Genomic DNA, 21,482 nt, shown 5'->3' on the forward strand with positions numbered 1-21,482 from the left:
ACTGTCATGGCCGGCCTCCATTACATGTCAGCACGTAGAAGACGAGAGCTCCTGACAAGCCACATGACGCCTGTCTCAGCACCACACAAGTTTACAATCACAGTTTCTCCCTCATCCATCTTGGATCGCTGACGCCACGCCCCCCTCCACACCGGAAATGCCCTGGCAGCCATTTTCTCTCTCTCAGCCTCCTCGGCGTCCAGGCACAGCCATCTTAGGCAATAACTGAATGAAAACAAACACAAAGCTGCGGAGTATCTGAGTAACACCGCCACGAGCTCCGGCCTCCGGGTCGTCTCTGCAGAACACAATAGCCGCTTCCATTATCTGCAGCAGATGACGACTAATAAAAAAGCGCGTCATTGGCGTCTCCATGTTAGTACACCCTGAGCCCGGTGTAGCAGTATGGCGTCGGCGGGACCGCCCAGTGTGTGGTAGTAAGAGGAGATGTGGAGAACCGGCTTGGGTCAGCACAGCAGACGACGAGAACGCTGCGTCACCTCCCTCACAATCCCCTGCACCCATAGGCGCTGAGCTCTGAGAGGTCCGTCCTAGGCTACGCCCCCTGGTGGGCATTTCTGTTAGGCACTCCCTTCCAGGCTTCCGGTGAGGGCGGGTTGATAGCTGCCCTCGCCTCCTCTTCCCCTCCCAGACCAGCAGAGGCAGCAGCAGAAGCCGCAGCTCCCGCCAGCCCCTCCCGCCGTCGCCATTCCTCGCCCGCCCGGCTCTCTCCTTCCCTCCCTCCCCGGGGCCCCTCGCCTCCGGATCGTTCCTTCCTCCCCATTCCTCCCTTGTTTTTCCTCCCCCCTCTCTTCCCTTCCCCGTTCTCTCTGTCCCGCACATCCCGTCCTCTCGGCGGTCACCTCTCGTCCTGTGTAACTCGGAAGGTAAGTACCGCTTGTTCCCCCAGGCCTGCGGGCTGTGCTCTGCGGCCTCCCCGAGCTTTGTTATTGCGCTGGCCGACTAGGCCGTGACTTATTGTAGTGGTTGCACCATGTGAGGCGGCCGCACTTAGCATGGCCGCCTCCTATTAACTCCCTGTGTCCCGGCACTAACCATGTGACCACGCTGCCCTCTGCTCCCTCCGTATGGCCGGCCTAGGGCTGCTCCATAGCCTCGCAGTATGGCTGATGTACAGGATGGAGGACACTCCTGCTGCCATCTTCTGCATCACTGCTGCTCCCACCCCCCGTCATGTCTTCTCAGGCCTGGTCCTCCTGCTGTGCGATGTCGCAGCTTCCACTTGTGTCGCTTCTGTGTGACATATTGATGGGGGTTTAGCAGTGCGCTTGTCCCAGATTTCCTACACAGCAATGTAATAGGATTGGGATCCCAGGACAGTCAGGCACATTATAAAGGGGAGGGAGGTAGTCACTGACTAGGCACTAATGCACCCTGTGATGATGGGATGTGTGCACTCTGCACATCCTTATGGCATAGCTTAGTACATTGCACTCCCATCCGGCCAGTTCTGTTATGCTGACCTGTGTGTGATGTCCAGTACAACATGACTTTCATCTCACAGATGGTGAGCGCTGGTATTGGTCTGACCTGGGACCCTCAGTGTTCCTGTGACTGTAGTGGAGCTGTCCTCTGTACAGTGGCGGTCCCAGAGATCAAAGCCCACCAACTATAAAGTGATGACATACTGTCATTATCATAGGGGAAGTCTCCGTATCAAACCAGCCATAGAAGATAATCCAATAGATGAGCAGGTTCCTTGAAAAATCTGTCTTTAGTCACATGTAAATGGGGTGTGTCAGAGCTGATGCTGTTTACAGAGCCCTTGTTGCCCCTGACGCACCCTTCTCCCTTTATTTTAAGAGGCTGCTGCATCCTTTGGACTATATGATGGTGACAGTATAATGTCCCCTACAACGTACTGCGACTGACTTATCCAGACTCCCTTTAAAAAGCCAGCTTTGCAGGCACAGCCAAAGTGTCATGTGGTTTGCCCCCCGATGTGTTTGGTGACACTGGGTCTGCCTTGTAGCTTTGGCCGCTGCCCTAGAAGTGAGGTGCACAATGGTGGACGGTTAGTAATCGTGGTATGCAAGTCAGGTTTTGTTTTGCAAGGAGAAGGCTTGTTGGGTGTACAGCGCTCCCTACTGAGCAGTGCTGTGCTCCTGACAGTCTGCTGTTTAATAAAATTGTAGAAAAGCATTACGTTTTGTGCGACTGCCAGACCACAGCCCTTCTCAATATGAAGTCATCTGTCGGCGGACATCTTAATGCCAGTAAGCCATCCTAATTGCATTAGTAAATCTAATCTCTGCCACCTTGTGATGGGTGTGTACCGAGCACACTTCAATATATCACATCAATGCGGAGTATCTGGCCGAATCTGACACATTCCTAGGCTTGTGGGATGTTAGGTCTCCCTGCCAGTGGAGGTCAGTTGTATGACATTTGTGTTGACCTCTGCGAAGGCGTATGGTGACCCTCATAGCAGGCATTACATGATATGATGCGTCATAGCCGAACTATGACTTGTACCGTAGGATACAAGCAATGCTGCAAAACTAGTACGGTTATTGGGGACTGAAATCTTAGCGTTTGTGAAGATATTCAGAGGCTTCTGTTCAGAGAACAGGTGCACAAGCGTGTGCCATATTTTAAGGTGTCGTGGGACACATAGATTAGTTAGCCTGCAGCCATTTTTTTTTTTTTCCTCTCTACACGAGATCTGGCCGGCGTCCAGTTTTTGCTTGTCATGCTATAGCTGGACCTAGTTATATTCTAGTTAGTTATTCAACACTAGTGTATATTATGGAATTGGTGATATAATTTGTCATAAAAGTACCTACACTTGACTAGTGGCACTACGTGCCCATCCCCAGTGCTTTGCCTTTTTTATTTCTGTGATATGCAGATTTATGTATTGTGCAGCATTGAGTTACTTTGCTCTAGGTCATCATTAAAGACCCTGAGCACCCCCCCAAGGTCAGAAGAGCATACAGTAAGTCTGTCTGGATAGTCGTCCGTCCTATAGACTCTGCTATTCAGCTGCTGACAGCTGTCTACCGGCATTATTGGCATCTAGAACAAAAACATGACCAGTTCCTGAACAGTGTTTAAGGTCTGCGCTATATACAGCGACTTAGAGGGTAAAAACTTGGTTGAGGCATCTTAAAAATGTGCCAGATTTATCACAGTGACTACTGGAGGATCAATGTGGTGGCCATTGGGTTGCCTAGTCTGTTATACCATGTCTTACATTGAGCCAGAATTTATCTGCAGTTCTGAGGCACATCGTCACATCTTAAGTAATGCCAGGTTTTGGCAAGCTCTGTCGTCTCTTATATGCCATGCCTGTTGGGTGGGGCAGAAAAGTGGAAAAAAAACCCCTAAGTGCAGAATACTTATATTCGACCAAAAAAATCAAAACATACGCTTGTGCTTGTCTAAAGGACATACGGCATCATATAAAAATATACTGCATATATATGTTCTAGTCTTTGTAAACAGATGGCCATCTTGTTCCTAAAGACTAAACTACAGTATAGCTTTTGGCTTAGGATATCTGCTCTTTGAATCTTATGCAATCTTAAAATTGCAGGACTTAAAGGGAATGTTGCTAGAAAATGCCCTATTTAATTGACATTCTTGTTAAACATGTTTCAGGATTTTTTTTTTTATCTATTTAAAATTACTTTAAAAAAAAAAGAGATGCTTAATTTCTGACTCTGGCCACAAAGACAAATTCTACAGACTCTTCTTGTTTTCTGTAGAAGGTTTATTTTCAGCAGTCACTTGTCAGTGATGGTGTATATGTAGATACGACACATAATCCACCTAGCACAATTGGTTTTGTTGCAGCCCCATCTGTGCAATGACCTCTACACAAGTCGGTGTGCCTGGAAAGGTCTCGCATAGAAGTCAATAGGTCTGGTCCTGGTCTATGACCTTCCTCCAAGATGTCGCAAGCCACAAACTATTTTAGACTTGGTGAAAACATTTGGAAATGCAAGAATTTTCAGATTTCTTTAAATACAAATAACATTGTGTGAACGTTTGAGAAGCTTACCAAAAACTTGTGTGTAATGGGTTGTTCCCCAGTGGGTGGCACATGTCTTTAATAATCTCTAGTGCTACAGAAGTCAGTGTAGCCCGGCCCTTGGTGCATTGTGTCCTCTAACTGGACGTCATGGTTTTATTGATATTCGCAAGGTCGCTTTCACATTGGCTGTTGTAAGCTAAAACCAGGCGTGGAGCATAAGCGGAGTACAAGGGAAAGATTTGCATGTCCTTCATGTTTTGGCTTCCAAATACAGATGCAAAATCCTGAGCAGGCTATTCTCTTGTGGATGCGAGCTAAATGTGCAATGCTTTACGTACTGTGACATTAGCACATGTAGTAACACTACTAGAGTTTGCTTTTAGTTATCGCTCTCGTAGAAGTAGTGATTTGGCAGATCTAGACTGGTAAGCAGTGACTGCCCTGAGACGTGGCTTACTAGGGGAGCGCTTATCACAGGAGAACGCCCAAACCGAGTCTGTCATAGCTGCAGTCACATCTCATCTTTCTTATATACATGTGACATATCTGTAATGCTCTGGTCACGCTCTAGTCACACTGCCAAACCAATTCTCACCAGTGTTTAATGGGGCTGTGCAATTATTTATTTATTTTTAAAGAACTATTCAACCCTTATGGGTGAATTGAGTCCGTGAGAAAGCACCAGAGGCTTAGCTCTGGAATAATAAAGCATGGCCCAAATATTTCTTTATTTTACAGCTGAGAAACTCAGTAGTCTTAAGATCTTGTATTGATACCGGTGGCAGTTTACATGTCCTTTTGGCCTCCGCCAGCTAAATGAGGGGTCCATGGGTATGTTTAAGAGCGATTTCTGTGCCTAAATACTGGTGACTTATCCTAAGGGTAGGTTACCAGTATTAGATCAGGAACACCAAGCACCCGTATCGACTAGCTGTTGTGTAGTGGCCAGGTGACTTTAAACTAGATGCTAGCCACATGGCATGTATCTTTGTGCTGCACCTGTCCTCATCTTGTGCTTTCAGTGTAGTTGTTATTGAGGCCATTAATTTGGCAGAACAGGTGGCACACGACAGCTTGCATCTAGTAATGGGTCTGCAGGCTACGGTGGGGGTCTGAAATTCTCCCCAGCCCTGGCAGATATTCCTGACTTCTCAGTGTTAATAGGGGCAGCTCTAAGATTAACACATAGGAAGTGATATTTATGTAACTCGCTAGTAGTGATGGAGCGGTGGCACGCTCTGATAAACCAAGTATAAGAACGCTGCCAGGCAGGCATTGTAGACTCTCCACAGACTCCCGGGCTGGATAGGTCCCAGGGACCTGATAGCTTTACTGTCTTCAGTCACTGTATGATGTCCACCCCGATTGTAAGCAAGGACAAGCTGAGGGTATACTCCATGGGGGGTTGCTTGTTCTAGTTTCTCTGATAAGAGGTGGCCTTCTGGGGTTGTGTAAGATTCCTGGGACCTTTCTCATGCAGCTTGGCAGTGTATAGTCCGGCGGTGGTCTTGCCTGGGCCGCGTGATCCAGTAGGCACCATGTAACCATTGCTGAATCACTGCCGTTTATCAACACAAAGCCCCATCTTTAATCAGATTTCATAGAGCTTTTTGTTCCTTTCCTCTGTAACTGTACGGCTGTGCAGCGGAGAACAAAGCCGCCACTGTTTATTCCATAGTCAGCAGCATTTTAAGAGAATTTAATCTGCTACTTCATAGTCTGAACATTCTGACCCAAGAACTTGTGTGTTGTGTTTCCGGCATTCTCCTGCTTTCTAAGCTTCATTCATTATGCAGCAGTGTGAGATGTCTTCTGCCTCACTAGTATACATGCCAGCTGTTGTGCCAGTCTACCCGACAAGGGCTCACTGTGCTGCTCTTGCGTGTCTGATTCTGATCTACAGCTGCCATGGCTGTGACCTGTCCTTTACAGTAGGCTTACTTCACACATGGACATCCTATGATGCCTCTAGATTCCTGTCATGCCACTAGCTTTTTGCTGCCTTTGATCTCTAATGGGGGCTGTACACACTAGATGGAAGTAGGTTGAGGGTTGAACAACCATTGCGCATACTGTCATTTGAACAATTTGTTGTCGACTTAGCCATGCACATTTTAGTTCTTGTTGGCTGTTGTGTCCTTTAAAATAGACGCCAGGGCTTGGAGTCGGTAGGCCTCATAGACTATAATGGGGACCGTGTGGTTTCTGCTTGGTTTCCGCACAAAAAAGGGGGGGGGGGGAGAAAAGTGCTTGCTTGCAGGACTTTTCTCTCTGCATTGTCCATGCGGAGAGGGGAACAGTCTGGTCCGAATGCAGGTGTGATCTGGGCCTAAGATTTCTTATAAAAGTAAATCTGCAACAAAGTATGAATTACAAATTTTAATTTTGAAGCTGTAACTTTAATTCCACCCAAATCTGCTCTGAACTGACGGACGCCATGATGGACCCCATCCCCTTTATGTGGTAATTGTGTCCATCGGGGCTGTGGAGTTGGTAGGCTAAACCACTGATGGTGACTGCCTATGACAATATGTAACTAACTATACATATAATTCTGTAATATTAATGTATGATGATTACAATCATTTTATTTTGAAGTTCTTGGTAACTTTTTTTTTTTTTTTTTTTTTTTTCCCCCACTCCACCCAAAATTAGTAGATACTCCAACCCAGCCCTGGGCATCTTGTGAGGGATCTGTCACGGCTTGTATTGTTCTGATCCTGTGATAGAGAAGAGAATCAGAATTCCTAATATAATTGTGAACTCTATTAGCATCTTTTATGATCGCAAACAGAAAATTATGACATCTTGTACGGTAATCTGATATCTAGCAGGAGCCGACATCCCCCCTCCCCCCCCCCCCCCCCACACACATAAATGGGAAGTGGTGTAAGCTAAACATGTCTGGTGGCAGATTGTCTCCATGAGCACAAAGGATTGGGTACGTTTATATTCAACATGTCCAATCTTTCCTGATGACGCCTGTCACTAGGGAGTAGGTACAGCCGTATAGGAGTCTATGAGACAGTCAGTTTTAGTTGTGACAAATTTTAATCCTTTTGCTAATAGTTTGTGAGCTAAAGCCCGAGTTGTAAAGTACAGATAATAAACCACCATTGTGAAATGGCCGACTAGCTCTGGACACAACTCCTTTGTGAACATATGTGCATGTAGTCAGATTTGAGGCGCAAGGTATCCTTGATCCAAAGTTGTACTAAATCCTCAAAACTGAAGAGGGGGAACCTCTCAGGGTAAACTAGTGTGACAAGGCTTCTCCTTATTAACTGGACAGGGCACTGATTTACTCCTTACTAACACTTTTTGCCAAATAGGTTAACCAGTTGTGCACCCCTAAAGAATAAATATGCTGTGTGGTGTCACATGACAAAAGCATACATGGTTCTGTCATATCTGACCGTAGTTTTGGACTCTGTTCTGCATGCAACCTAACCAGATCATGTCCAAGCACCTGTCCGTCACATATTGTATACGGAAATGTATATTTGCACTGAACTCATTTGATGGGGATTGGCTTTCTCTTCCATTTACAGATAGATTTTATAACATCTATCTTTGACACATTGAAGGTTGTATCTGTTGCAGATGCCCCTTATCTGTACATGTGTACTGCTTGGTAGCTTCTGACCTCTAAATATAGCTTTAGAGAAGAATTCCTAAGTAAAGATGCAGGTTATCTCCGTTCCTGTGCTGATCTAGTGGCTGGTGTCCATGTACATTAAGCTTTCACTTCATATTATTGGCTTCTATAAGTCATCGACTATCCGTAAAACATCTGCTCCAGCCTAGTAGGTGTCTTTCTATCTCGTATGTTTATTACTCGTCCACAGGCAACCAGTACTGACCTTATCAATGAGCTTAGACTGATGTAAATGTTAATATCTTAAATGGGGATCGCACAGCTCCTGTGAATGAAGATAAAAACTACAGCAGGCGAGCACTCCCACGGGAACTGGGCCCCCTGACCCTATGCTTAAGAGGGGTGTGGGGTCCTGGGTCTGTAAGATATTTATAGCAGTCTCTGGTTACTTGCCAGTAACATGTATAGGCCATTTTTACACCATGCACAGAAGGTTTACACAAAACAAAGTAGCTTTATCTACAATCATAGTGCGTGCGTGAGATCCAGCTGTATTGATACACTGAATTATTAGTTTGTACACTTACAATGAATATACTTGTCTAGTTCCCAGCATTGCTAGGCATTGTCTGGTGTGTACTGCCTGACTACAGCTCCATTCATAATGGGGGACACAACTCCCTGTTTTCCTTATTGGTGGGGCTCTGAGTGCTCACACCCCCTTCCCCCACACACTGTTCTGTAAATATATTCCCTGAAATATGGAAGGAAGGCTACATTTTGTCAGCTCTGAAGGGGCAGGGTGATGTGAAATCTTAGTGACAATAGTCGTTGGCTGACATCTGTTTCACAAATCACCTGCAGACTTATTTCTATCTTTGTTTCAAATGTCTAATTTCTTGGTACTTTTTATATTGAGTGTCTTTAATATTGAAGTCTCTTCTTTCTTTCTAGTCTTGTCTTCTCCTGTGACCAAAGACTGCATTGTTCATCTTCTGGCTGTTGCCCTGTTCTACCAGAACTTGTCTCATCATGGACACCGGTGTTATTGAAGGAGGCCTGAACGTCACCCTCACAATCAGACTGCTTATGCATGGAAAGGTATGTGCACTTGTATCTGTCTTGGGCATTTTAACCTAGACAGCTTTGTGTAGAGGTCTGGTAATGAATATCATCTTTAAAAGGGTTAGTTCCACTGGGCATGACCTTCTCTAAAACCACTTGATCTAATTCCAGAACAGACCTGGATAAATCCTATCTAGGTCTTGCCATAACTGTCTGTAGGACTGACTTCCATTGGGCCCAGTGATATCCAGTCTCTCTTTAGTTGCAATGGGCACCTTTTTTTTCCAATAATGAGACTGACATTGCCCCTGGGCTGTGACTGCCTCTTCCTGTTAAGACAACATGTACATATTTTGTGACTGGACATTGGTGCAGTCATCTGGTGCTGAATGCCATAAGGGAGCAAAACATGTCGACTGGGTCAAATATTCTACAACGGCGATACTGGCTTCTAATGGAAAATCGACATATGCCATTGGCTCAGATTCATATTCTCTTGTTTCCTTCAGGAAGTCGGTAGCATCATTGGGAAGAAAGGAGAGTCTGTTAAAAAGATGCGTGAAGAGGTAAGTTCTTGTCCTTACTGCAATGAATGCCTTGGGAAATGGCGCTTGTTTCCCTATAACACTGCAAATGAAAACTGCAGGATCAAAACACTTGACAGCCGTGAATAAATCTGGCATCTGGCACAGTAGAATGTGACCAGCAGTTATCTACAAACTTTATTTCTTCCAAGGTCATCTTGTAAATGTGTTTTAACCTTGAAATGTAGCCAAATTTATAAAGAGCTTTAACAAACAATGGTTGTAACTAGGGGCAAGGTATAAAGCCAACACATAGCGTGCATAGTCACTGGAGATTATCCAGTAAGGGAGGTCAGTGGATTGGGTAGCCACTTACAGTGCAAGTACAGTAGGCATCACAATAATATACAGATAACATGCACATGACATGTAGTTAACAAATGGACAGCTTAGAATGGGGAAATCATATTGTGATACTTGGAGTCTTGTGGCTCAGTCTGAAATTTAACAATGTGTAATCATGTTGGCTTTGTCATTGAACATATGAAGAAGCACTGGACTAGTGAACCCAGCACTCACTCGCTTACACCTGCAGCTTAATTCTCCATAACCCCCTCCCCTTACCATAACCATGCGATGCAGGCAAAGGGTGAGGCATCCAAACCATGAGCATTGGGCAGAGAGTTTTAGGAGTTCTCTTCCCTGATCATGGAAAGTGGTCAAGAGGTTCTGGTTACTCTGCAAACAAACTATTTTTCTTGCATGTTCTTGTATCCTGAAAGCAGTAGTAGTTATTATACTGTTGCATATTTTTATTGAATGATAGAGATTATAACTTTTTTTTTTTTTTTTTTAATTTTTAGAGTGGGGCACGAATAAACATCTCAGAAGGCAATTGCCCTGAAAGGATTATAACCTTAGCAGGTCCAACAAATGCCATCTTCAAAGCTTTTTCAATGATTATTGATAAACTGGAAGAGGTAAGATTAACGTGTTATTTGGGCATCTGTCTGAGCCTCTGGGGCAGCTTTTCTAATTGGCTTGTGGGGAACTAAGAACTTGTTTTCCTTTATTTTGCATAGGATATCAGCAGCTCCATGACGAACAGTACTGCATCCAGCAAACCACCAGTTACTCTGCGCCTGGTCGTTCCTGCAAGCCAATGTGGATCCCTGATCGGGAAAGGAGGCTGCAAAATAAAGGAAATCAGAGAGGTGAGTTTTGTACTGTTTCCTATGGTTGTAAAGCAGGCCTCAGTGGAATATGCTGCCCTATGTGAGGCTGGCATGTTAAGTATGGGGCTGTAATTTGCTAGCCTAATGGATACATACATTTTGGCTAATGGGTCTGATTAAGAAATAGACAAGGCTTGGCCATGTATGCTGTGCTTGTGAGATGCATGCATACACATCAGGCTGTGTCTCCCAACATAAAACACCATTTGATATCAGTCTAATGTGACTCCTATTAGACACATGGCAAAAAATGTTCTGCCGTATCCTGACATCCGTTTTAACTGTTAAAGTATCTCACTATGTGAGTTTTTTTTTTTTTTTTTTTTTTTTCTTATTTCTTTTCCATTTTCCATAGAGTACTGGAGCTCAGGTTCAAGTTGCAGGAGATATGCTGCCTAATTCCACAGAGCGTGCTATTACTATTGCTGGTATTCCTCAGTCGATCATAGAGTGCGTGAAGCAGATCTGTGTGGTAATGCTAGAGGTGAGTACTGGACCTGTGGTGAGGTTTTCAGGATTTTTTTTTTTTTTTAAACTCAATTTCACTGGTCACTGTATCTCCTCCTTTACCAAAAAATGCTGTAAAATGTGAGTCTACCTTGGGAAAGAAGCACCCTTGCAAGAAATGAGGCTTTAGGTAGACTTTGAACTGAAACCCGGGAGTGGATTTTATTGAAATTTATGAAGCCTTGCTCTCCAGGATTCGGGTGGAATTTATGTTTTGAGTCTTGTAATTTAGGCTTTTGTGCAAAAAGTTCTTGTTCTTAAACTCAATTTTTGATAACTGGGCATAGTTGGCCCATCTACCAAGTTTCTCAATAACCCTTTGATATGCTAATGCCTTAGGTCCTCTGGTATACACACTTCAGATGAGCTGTGCATGCGGTTTAACAGAGTTCATTAATCTGGTGTCACAAATGTAGTTTTCCTTCTGTCCTCTAAAATGATACTAAGGTCCATAGTAATATTTATCTGGGATTTTTTTTAATTTTTTTTTTTTATTATAACTTCTAGTCTCCTCCGAAGGGGGTCACCATCCCATACCGGCCAAAGCCCTCCAGTTCTCCTGTGATTTTTGCTGGTGGTCAGGTAAGTGGTTACAAATTTGAAACCTTAACTTTCAATGTTTCTAAGTATGCATCTGATATTAAACACATCGGATATTTGTCCCCAATAGTGGGCTTGCACATGATCTGCGACAAATGCTTTTTCACGCGAGTCCTATTTGACGCATTTACACTATTGAGTTTGTCTAGGACAAAGGGTCCACGTGTGAGCTGCACGTCCTGTACTGAAAACTGTGAGCTCCTGAATGGCCAGACCTCTTCTGCACTGAAGTGACATTGGCGTTCAGTACAGTAGCAATCCAACCTTTTTGGAGCTCATGGCACCATAACTCTGATGCTAGGAACTAAATTCAGTGTGTCTGTTTGAACTGACTTGCAAAACTTCTCATTTTGTAAAAATTAGAATAAGCAGCTTTAATATTGAGGGCACACGTTGTGGAAAAGTTTTATGCAAAGTTTGTGGGTTTAGCAGAGCAGTACAAGTACCTCATTCATATTTCCTGTTCCTCTGAGTCCCTCTTGGCTTTGGCACAACAGGCATCAAAATGTATACCAAAAAATGCAGCTTATCTGCAATGTCTTGTCATTCAAGAATCTTTCATTGGGCTCTTGCCAATTCTGTCAAAATATTCTTTTAGCTTGTGATTTTAGCGCTAGCAATTCTTTGAATAGTTGAAAAACGATAGTGTCTTAGGGTTCATGCAGACATACTGTGCGATGTTGGGTACGTCCACAGGTGGTACATTCCCCTAAAGTCAGTTACCTCCAAGGTGAAGTAGATAAGTTACACATTCACATTACAAGCCCATGGACCGTGTTATGGGCATATACCATATGGGTACGAGCATAAGGAGGGCGTTCACATTTAGGAATTTGAATTTGAGAGATACTGCCTGAAGTCTGCCTCCTGTTAGCTGAATTTATTTAGCTGCATTAGCTGATTTTATTTTGTCAGCTGAGAACCCCAGTTGAAATGAATTGGAGTCAAAAAATGCACATTTTCTATTGGCACAGAATTTATCAAAATCCACTTTTTGGAACTGGGATTTTTCTCTGCAAAATAGACAAAATACTTGGGCACTTATGTCCAAATTTCACATCAAACTTGCATCAAGATCTGTTTTTTTTTTTTTTGTTTTTTTTTGTAAATTCTTACATGTGAACACCTCCATAGGTTGCTGATCTGACTTCTGAACATTACTTGTAAATAGGACTACACAAATGGTAAGAAATAAACTTGAGCCACAGCCAAAGTATAATCAATAGTGTTGAGCGAATAGTATTCGTCGAATACCTCGCTCCCATAGGAATGTATGTAAGCGGCCGAACACCAAGGGGTTAAGCGCAGTAAATATTTGATGTGCTTAACCTCTTAGTCTTCGGCCGCTTACACGCATTCCTATGGGAGCGGAGTATTCTAATACTATTCACTCAACACTAATAATTAACCCCTCTGCAAAGTAAGTTACTGGAGAGCAAAGACATCCATGCTTTGCTTTCTAAATGTAGTAAATATACAAAACATATACCACATATAGGTACAACCTCTGGTGTAATTGAACGGAAAACCATAAAAAATCACCAGGTACTAAAGTTTAAGCAAAAATGAAAAAAGGTTTTTATTACATAAAATACACATATAACAATACAACATATTACAAAAATACAGAGGGGGGCAACTGAAATACCCAATAAGTCAGAGTGAAGATGGGAATAATGGTAAGTATGCACAATGAAAAATAGGTTGGTGTAAATAGCATACACATAGGCCCGTAAGTGTGTATAGAGCAGCGGATATACAACAAGTGCAGCAAAAGAAGGACAAAATATAGTGCTATTGTCCTTCTTTTGCTGCACTTGTTGTATATCCGCTGCTCTATACACACTTACGGGCCTATGTGTATGCTATTTACACCAACCTATTTTTCATTGTGCATACTTACCATTATTCCCATCTTCACTCTGACTTATTGGGTATTTCAGTTGCCCCCCTCTGTATTTTTGTAATATGTTGTATTGTTATATGTGTATTTTATGTAATAAAAACCTTTTTTCATTTTTGCTTAAACTTTAGTACCTGGTGATTTTGTTATGGTTTTCTAAATGTAGTCTAAAATGACTCTGTGGTCTGAGCTGTGCACCACCATGAAAGTCCCAGTCAGTAGACAAAGCAGTTATAACTTTTATCTATTGTGTAGAGAGGTAGGTGTCTAAATACTTTTGTAACCTCCTCCACTTTATTTTCCTCTCTAGTTTTTAGCTAGCTCTAAAGTTCTCCTAAGTAGGAGTCTGAGCATTGCCAAGGATAGCCTGTCAATATACACTGGGTCATATTTAATTGCAACTGCTACAGCTGTACTATACAGTGTACAGGATGGACGCTACCTGGCAAACCTTAGTGTTTATAGGGAGAACAATAGGCTGAGTTCACACGGGGTATTTTGGTCAGGATTTTGAGGCCATATCTATCTAAAAATTGTGAGCAAAAAGACGGCTCCCATTGAAATCAATGGGAGCCGGTCAGTTCGTTCCTCCGGTAGCGGTTTATTGCGGCTCCTGGAAAAAAGAAAGGACTTGCTCATTCTTCAGGCGGAGTTGCCTGAAGACACTCCCGACTAGGTTCAATAACCTTTCTCTTATCTAAGCAATTGCTATAAGGGGTTACTTGGTTCTCTGGACTCAAGCGTGATCTGTTTCTCATGTTAGATAGTCAGTGTGTAAGTTTGTGTGTGCCACGCCGATGCATCACCTTTCTGAACAAAGTGTAAGTGTCTCTGATAGAAGTGCCTGCCTGATAGTCTTCATTTTCAGTTTGTTTTTTCTCCCCCACTCTGGGCTTTAACATGGATCCAAAATGACCTTGTTTTATCTGCTAGCAGAGAAAGCTGTACTGACCATGACAAACTGTGGTTGGCACAAGATTTATACTGATCTGAAACGTCATGTGCCGTGCTTGCTCCAGGATATCTAAATATATAGGTATACTGTACCACTATTGTGAGGCACTTGGAAGGCATTCTGGTAGATTCGGGTCTTGTATTGTTAATTTAGTGTACTGTGAGCTGTAATGAGAATAAACAGTCTGTCTTCATTCCGAACTATTCAGGTCCCCACATAAGCCCTGTATATAAATGTCTAGTATATTTGGCATTAGTCATGGCCCTCTTACTATAGGTCTGCATCAGATCGGGCCATGAGATCAACCCAATCTCTGACTTTGATATAGTGCTGTAATGTTAGTGAAATAACTTTCTTTTATTTTACAGAGACCATAGCATAAAGTAATCTGGTATATTTATGTACTTGGGGCATGGGCAGTCTTTAGTCTTCATTGTCCGTTCCTTCAGTGAAATGTATTAATGTGAGCAAAGGAAGAGTATAAACTTTTATTTGGCCTCATTTTGGATCCATGACCCAACTTGCTCCTGATGTTTTCGGTGTAGTGGTTGGGTTATCAAGTCTGAGGGCTGAGGCTGTGACTTTTATCAGAGATGACTGAACCCCATTTTCGCTTTGTTCAACAGGTGTCGCGCCAGGCCGGAGGGCACGCATGTGAGACTGACCTGTGGGAGGGGCGGAGGTCCCACACAGGGGGAGTCTCCCTTGATGCTGTGGATCTCCATGGGGTAGGTCCTGATATTTTATCACTTTATATCTACCCCTTTCTTTGTCAGTTTTTCCTCAGGCCTTTATATAGATTAGCTTTCTGCCGCAAGTACTTTTAATTGTTAAAAGCTGAAATTCAATGACTAGGCTTATGCCTTTATCACAGATCATGTGCAGTCTGTTATGTTACTGTGTGAAGGTGAGACTAAGCCGTAGGTGTCAATTTACATTAGATAACTGTCTACATACCCCCCATTAATATGCGCATGTGTCCTTCTATAGGGAGGGAAAGATGAGCAGCTATAGGTCACACCTAACCTGTATCTCTATACACTAGTTTTGTCTAAATTGGTGTCCCTGGCCACTTTGTCTTGGGTTTTTAATAGGCTTTGACCACTGCAAAGCCTTTAGCCACTTGCTGACTGCCGATTGACCATATACAGCATATAGCTCTGGAAGGATGTACCACTACGTTCTTGCAGAGATGGCAGCTGCAAAAGACTGGACAGGCTGTCAGTGACAGCCAGACTTCCAAGATGTGGCATGGATAGTTTATTGTGGTCCCTGCCTTCCCAATTGCTGTATAAACAGTGCACAATGAGTGCAGTGTATACTGCTATGGAAGTCACTATTTTGCAGTTTCTGCCTGGTCATCCTGTGACTTCCAGGAACTGCATGAGCTGCTGGGTCCTAGAGGACAGTGTATACTCAGAGGTTGTATTCCCTCTGTAACTGGAGCGACTAACTGTAATATGTCAGCCCCATTTACTTGGGGAGCTCAACAACAACAAAATATGCTCCGTAATGGGCCCGGTACAAAGACTGAAAACTTCACTACCATACAGGTTCTGTCCCACTCCTGGTTACACAACTGGCACCTGCATAACGTTTAGCAATGGCGTTGGCGAAAGTAAGAGTTTTACACATTTTTCCTAATATTTCATAAATTGCCAAAGGCTGCAAAAAACATTTGAGTGCATATGTGAAATATAAACCCCAATAAACCTAATTCTCATGGTAAGTCTGATATCTACAAAGTACAACTCTAGTACTTGCTCATTTCTCCTGCCATTGCTCTTCTCTCTTAAATGGAAGCTGTATGTGAATGGTCATAGACATGTATGTCCAGATGCATTCACACACAGTAGGATTACAGACCACATGTGCTGCCCATGATGCAGACTCTGCCATACCATGGTTTCATAATTTCCACTTTATTTATTTTTTGCTGCATAAAAATTGTTTAGCTTTTCAGCCAGCTCTCCATAAGCCAGTGTTTGGGGAAATACCATGATAGGAACAGAAGGGCATTGTTGACTGCATCTGTGGCCTATGCATCAGTTTGCCTTGTGTTCTTTAACAACGTGCTTGTGGTGAGGTATAACCTCCTGGTTCTGGTCTCTTGTGTGTGGCGTTAAAGGTGGAAAGTTCTAGTTATTTCTCCATAAGCTCCGTCCGTGCTGTCTGTTTTGTCTTGCTTGGCTTTCACTTTCCTTCACACCTTTAGGTCTTTCTGGCTGTCACAAGGGTTTAATAGGACTCCCTTTTGCTCCCTTTTATAGGCCTACACCATTCAAGGACAGTATGCCATTCCTCAGCCTGATGTAAGTGTGCTTTTGCTTTTTATCTCTTACTTTGGGGTTGTGGTGTGCTTCTAGTTCACACTAAACTGTTCCTCTTCGGCTCTGCTCATGGTGTGCCCCAGCCATTAGCTTCTGTACAGCGCACTGCTTCTGCTAGGACCATTCCTCACTGTTCTCAAGTGTTATGTTCCCTTTATATAACATCTAATACTTTCCCAGTCTGTCTTGCCGACCTCACGATGATGCTGTTCATTGTTCACTTTACCAGCTATCTAATAAATGAAGTGCCTTGCACCTATAGAACTGCTTTCTTTTTCTTCCTTAGCTGACCAAGTTACACCAACTGGCAATGCAGCAATCTCACTTCCCTATGTCCCACAGTGGCAACACCGGATTCAGTGGTAAGGAATCTATGCTTGCCCTCTTCTGTTTTGATAGCCACACAGCTCACTGCTTGCTTTGTAATATTCTATAAATTGCAAATTCTGCTAGAAACTTGGTGTGAACAATATCTAGTACAAGTAGCTATGATGCGTGGTGCCTGTACTAGTCTGTGTTCACACCCTGTAATATAGCTGCTAAAACTTTTACATAAAGCAGGGCAGGAAACCTGTAGGACACTAACCCACCGCATCATTCAAATAGTAGCTTAGGCGACTATGTTGTCTCCAATAGCTTTTTATAGTCAAGTGCTTTTTTTTTTTTTTTCCTGCTGACAGTTGTTTCTGCTCTCTCTCCCACACATGGGGCTTGACAGTGTGCTTGGGTTGTCAAATTGTCTACAACTGTGGGAAACACGGTGGCTCAGTGTTTAGCACTGCAGCCTTGCAGCGCTGGAGTCCTGGGTTCGAATCCCACCAGGAACAACATCTGCAAGGAGTTTGTATGTTCTCCCTGTGTTTGCGTGGATTTCCTCCCATTCTACAAAGACATACTGATAGGGAAATGTTCATTGTGATCTCTATATGGGGCTCACAATCTACATTAAAAAAAAAATTGTCTAGAACTGGACGCACATGGTGGTTTACCCCTGAGAACAGAAGGATTGGGCAATCAATTTCCAATTCTCAATCCTTTTTGCCCTAATACATTGCCTTTTAAGACTCTGGATGCTTTTCCATACTATTCTACTTTGTAGCAGCTCTCATTGACAGAAATGTACTGGTGTATAGTAGTGTTTGCATCTTATGACACATGTCAACACTTGGATTATAACAGAATTACTAGTTATTGGTACAGAAAGATGTTTGGGGTTTTTTTTTTTGCTTCTTTCTCTTGCATACTGCTGTGTAGATTTCAAGGTTCCCAGTCTGTCTGTAAAATCTGTTCTGACCTTGTGCAAATTTTGAAGAATATTCCTTTGTATAATTCTAAATAAAAAGCCACTCCGCATAAATGAATAGTACAAGTGAGTAAAACAAAGTTTTTGATATCTTACAGTTGATATCTTAAGTTGCTCTCCTCCTCCTTAACACTGAATACATAGTATCTCAGACCTCTGTAGAGAGGGGGAGGGGATGAAGAGACTGTTAACTGACTTGGACAGCTCTTAATACTGCTACGTTTCAATAGAACAGACCACCAATGCACACAATGGGGCAATGACACAGTTTAGGAGCAGTTATCTGTGTTTTTTCAGAAGCCTACTCCATAGACTAATAAATAAAAAGGACCACCGCTTGATAAATGGGAAAGGAAACTTATTTCTTAAATGATACATTACAAAGTTCATGTTCATATGTACTGTTAATTTATGAAAAGCTATCTCACAATTGGAGTCACACTATGTAGCTTTAGACTGTAATGCACTTGGTTCTCAAAGATTTATGTGCCTGGTTACAGGCTGGTCCTTTAAGGCTGCTTTTATACAGTCGGAGCAGACAGATTCTGCATCCATCATTTACTGCAGAACTTTCTCATCCCTTTGCCAAGCAAGTTAGAAGAAAGCTCCCTTTACAAGGGGCAACATGGTGGCTCAGTGGTTAGCACTGAAGCCTTGCAGCACTTGAGTCCTGGGTTTGAATCCTGCCAGGAACAACATCTGCAAGGAGTTTGTATGTTCTCCCCGTGTTTGTGTGGATTTCCTCCCATTCTACAAAGACATACTTAAATGAGAAAAAAAATGTACACGGTGATCCCTATATGGGGCTCACAATCTACATTAAAAAAAAAAAAAGCGAGCTCCCTTTACGTTGGTGAATGCAGAGCAATTGTGCTCCTTTTGCATCAGTTATATTTGACAGTCCATTGTTTTGATCGTAGGGCTGATCAGAATGGACAACATGGCTCCAGTGCAAACCTAGCCCAAGTCCATATATTTAACTGCATAGAAGTCAGGAAGAAAATTACCCACCACAACTTCCACATGATTTTTAATTATGTAAATTTTTATATTGTATTAGATATTATTCTTCTGGTGCGATCTTTCTTTCCATACAGTGTGGAAATGTCTATTACTTACATCACAAGCTAATGGTTTAAAATAGTGGGAGTCAAAGACTTAAAGGGCTTGTTCAGTAATTTACCTGGTCCACGGCTTTTACGAGCCCAGCTTCTGGTCACATTGTGACACCTGGATCACATGATAGGAAGCAGCGCTCTGCTCTTGGGTCACCCAACCCCACCCTTTCCTCAAGCGCAAAAGTCATTTACCTGTGCCTGGCTGACCATAGTGAAGCCCTCATGGCACAGGTCCACTGCTTCCAATCATGTGGCCAGAACCCCTCAGGATCAATAATCAATTTCACAGCCAAATCAATTACAGCTTCAGCTTCCTGGACAATCCCATTAAACAAGTCTCTTTCATATGTGATCAGTGAAGACTGAGCTTCAGTGAAATATGGATTCATGTCTGTCTGTAGAGTAGGGTGTGGATTTAACTTTTTTTTTTTTTTTTGTGACTTCACACTTTGCAATGCCTACTTCTTTGGCACGTGCAGGATTTACCAAAATAACTTTTTGTTTGCAATTCTAAAACTCCCTAACCCAGCTGACTTTGTCCTCGAGGAACAAGGTAATTCTGGTCCCTAAAGCGGCCTACTTGGCACAATCTCTATATACTTATACACAAGATAAGACTCACTTTGGATTGGTGGAGGTCCCACGCTGTTGCTGTTTTATTCATATAGGTGTCCAAGGAACTCTTGTTCTCATGATCACTGGGGCTACACGATAGCTTTCCTCTCCTGAGTTTTTAGTCACGGTTGAAATAACTTTATTTTATTTTTTCCATAAGAGGGCGTTGATCACTTTGTGAGTGTGATAACACATGTCTTCTATATCTTAGGAGGTATCGATGCTTCAGCTCAGACGACCTCCCATGAACTCACCATTCCAAACGATGTACGTATGACCACTCCAAGACGGATAACTACTAATAAAACTGAGCAGCTTTGTAGCCAATGTATGAGCCTCCTAAATTAAAGCCTTCAGTATATCAACTTTATTGGTATATGCTGCAGTCTTATAAGGAATGGCTTTCCCATTAAGATGGCATTCTAGGTACTGAAGGCATATAGTTCTATATGACTATAAGAGCAGTAAGGGGCAGAATTTTTAGGGTGCATTCACACGGAGGAATTTGGTGTGGAATTTCAGCGCTGAAAAAAAGCCTCCCATTGATTTCAATGGCTTCCTTTTTCTGCTAGCAGGTTTTATTTTGTTTTTCCAGCGCTGAAATTCCACACCAAATTCCTCATCATTTTCCTCCGTGTGAATGCACCCTTACCGTGGATTAAAATGCAGCACATCTCAGTGCATTTAGTTTAAGGCCATTTTTTTTGGGACAAGCTTGACAAAGGAGTGTCGTTTAAAATGGGTCACTCTTGTGCCAAAAAAAGTGACCTAACTTTGCCACAAACTAGGCCACACAATCTGTGAAACTATTAGATGGGCATAAACTGCCTTAGATTCATTTGCATGAAGAAACGGCTGTGTGTTTGCAAACCTAGAAGGTTACACTAACCAGGCCTGCCAAGACCATTGGCTGGCATATAATATGATTTTGCCAGGACAATTTCTGTAAATGAAGCTTACAATTCAGCCGGTTTCCATCACACTTGTGGGAGACTCTGCCCTATAGGCAGCTGCATGAATAATGAAGAAAGTTCATTCCTTCTGGAAAATGGACCACCTGAAAACTAGACTAAGGGAACTTTTTTTTTTTTTTTTGTGTGTATATTTTTTTTCTTAAAGTGAAAATGGTGGAGGAAAAGATTCTTCATTCAGGACCTTTCCTCTGCCAGTTTTCAGCAGTCTCTGCAACAGTCTTCAACCTAGCCTCAGGCTGTAGAAAGTTACGGCTCGTTCACATCTGCGCCCGATCTCTGCAGACAGAAGATGGAAACCGGACAGTGTCCGGCCGTGAGCACCGGGGAGCATTTTATACTCTCCGTGGCGAAACAGTATTTGTGGTTTTTTTGTTTTTTGTTTTTTTCTTTACCAGACACAAAGTCCTGCATGTCCAGTTAAAAAAAAACCAAAAACCAAAAAACTGGTTTCGCCTTGGAGAGCACAAAACGCTCCCCGGCGCTCACGGCCGGACACTTTTCAAACCCATTCAAATGGCTTTGAAAACTGCCTGCCGGCTTGTCTCCTGCCCAGTTTCTCGGGCAGGAAACGGAAAGCTGCATAACGGAGTTTGGGTGCAGATGTGAACCCGCCCTTAGTAGTTTTGCCTACTGACTCAGTCCTGATACATGGATGGATTAGCTGTATTATCTTCTATAATAATGCTGCCTGATGTAGATGGCAGTGCGGTAGGGGTTCTTTGCAGCAGTCAGAATGAGAATTGTAGGATAATAGT

The 21,482-nt window shown here is 43.0% G+C and overlaps 1 protein-coding gene across 4 annotated transcripts in view; it reads left to right on the forward strand.

Moving 5' to 3' along the window:
- Nucleotides 1-631: 631 nt before the first annotated feature.
- PCBP2 (poly(rC) binding protein 2) overlaps nt 632-21,482 on the forward strand; it is a 28,126-nt gene continuing 7,275 nt past the window's right edge. The window contains exons 1-11 of one of the 4 annotated variants that reach the window (XM_075265824.1): nt 633-887; nt 8,553-8,699; nt 9,173-9,229; nt 10,051-10,167; nt 10,270-10,401; nt 10,778-10,906; nt 11,437-11,511; nt 15,014-15,115; nt 16,658-16,699; nt 17,004-17,079; nt 19,965-20,020. In XM_075265824.1, the coding sequence (XP_075121925.1) occupies nt 8,631-8,699; nt 9,173-9,229; nt 10,051-10,167; nt 10,270-10,401; nt 10,778-10,906; nt 11,437-11,511; nt 15,014-15,115; nt 16,658-16,699; nt 17,004-17,079; nt 19,965-20,020 (855 nt within the window). In that variant the 5' untranslated portion in view covers nt 633-887; nt 8,553-8,630. Of the gene's footprint in view, nt 888-8,552; nt 8,700-9,172; nt 9,230-10,050; nt 10,168-10,269; nt 10,402-10,777; nt 10,907-11,436; nt 11,512-15,013; nt 15,116-16,657; nt 16,700-17,003; nt 17,080-19,964; nt 20,021-21,482 lie in introns of all 4 variants that reach the window. The other 3 variants (XM_075265826.1, XM_075265825.1, XM_075265828.1) reach the window with 3 other exon arrangements.

This window comes from Leptodactylus fuscus, chromosome 2 (genome assembly GCF_031893055.1).
Source record: "Leptodactylus fuscus isolate aLepFus1 chromosome 2, aLepFus1.hap2, whole genome shotgun sequence".
Taxonomy (NCBI): Eukaryota; Metazoa; Chordata; class Amphibia; order Anura; family Leptodactylidae; genus Leptodactylus; species Leptodactylus fuscus.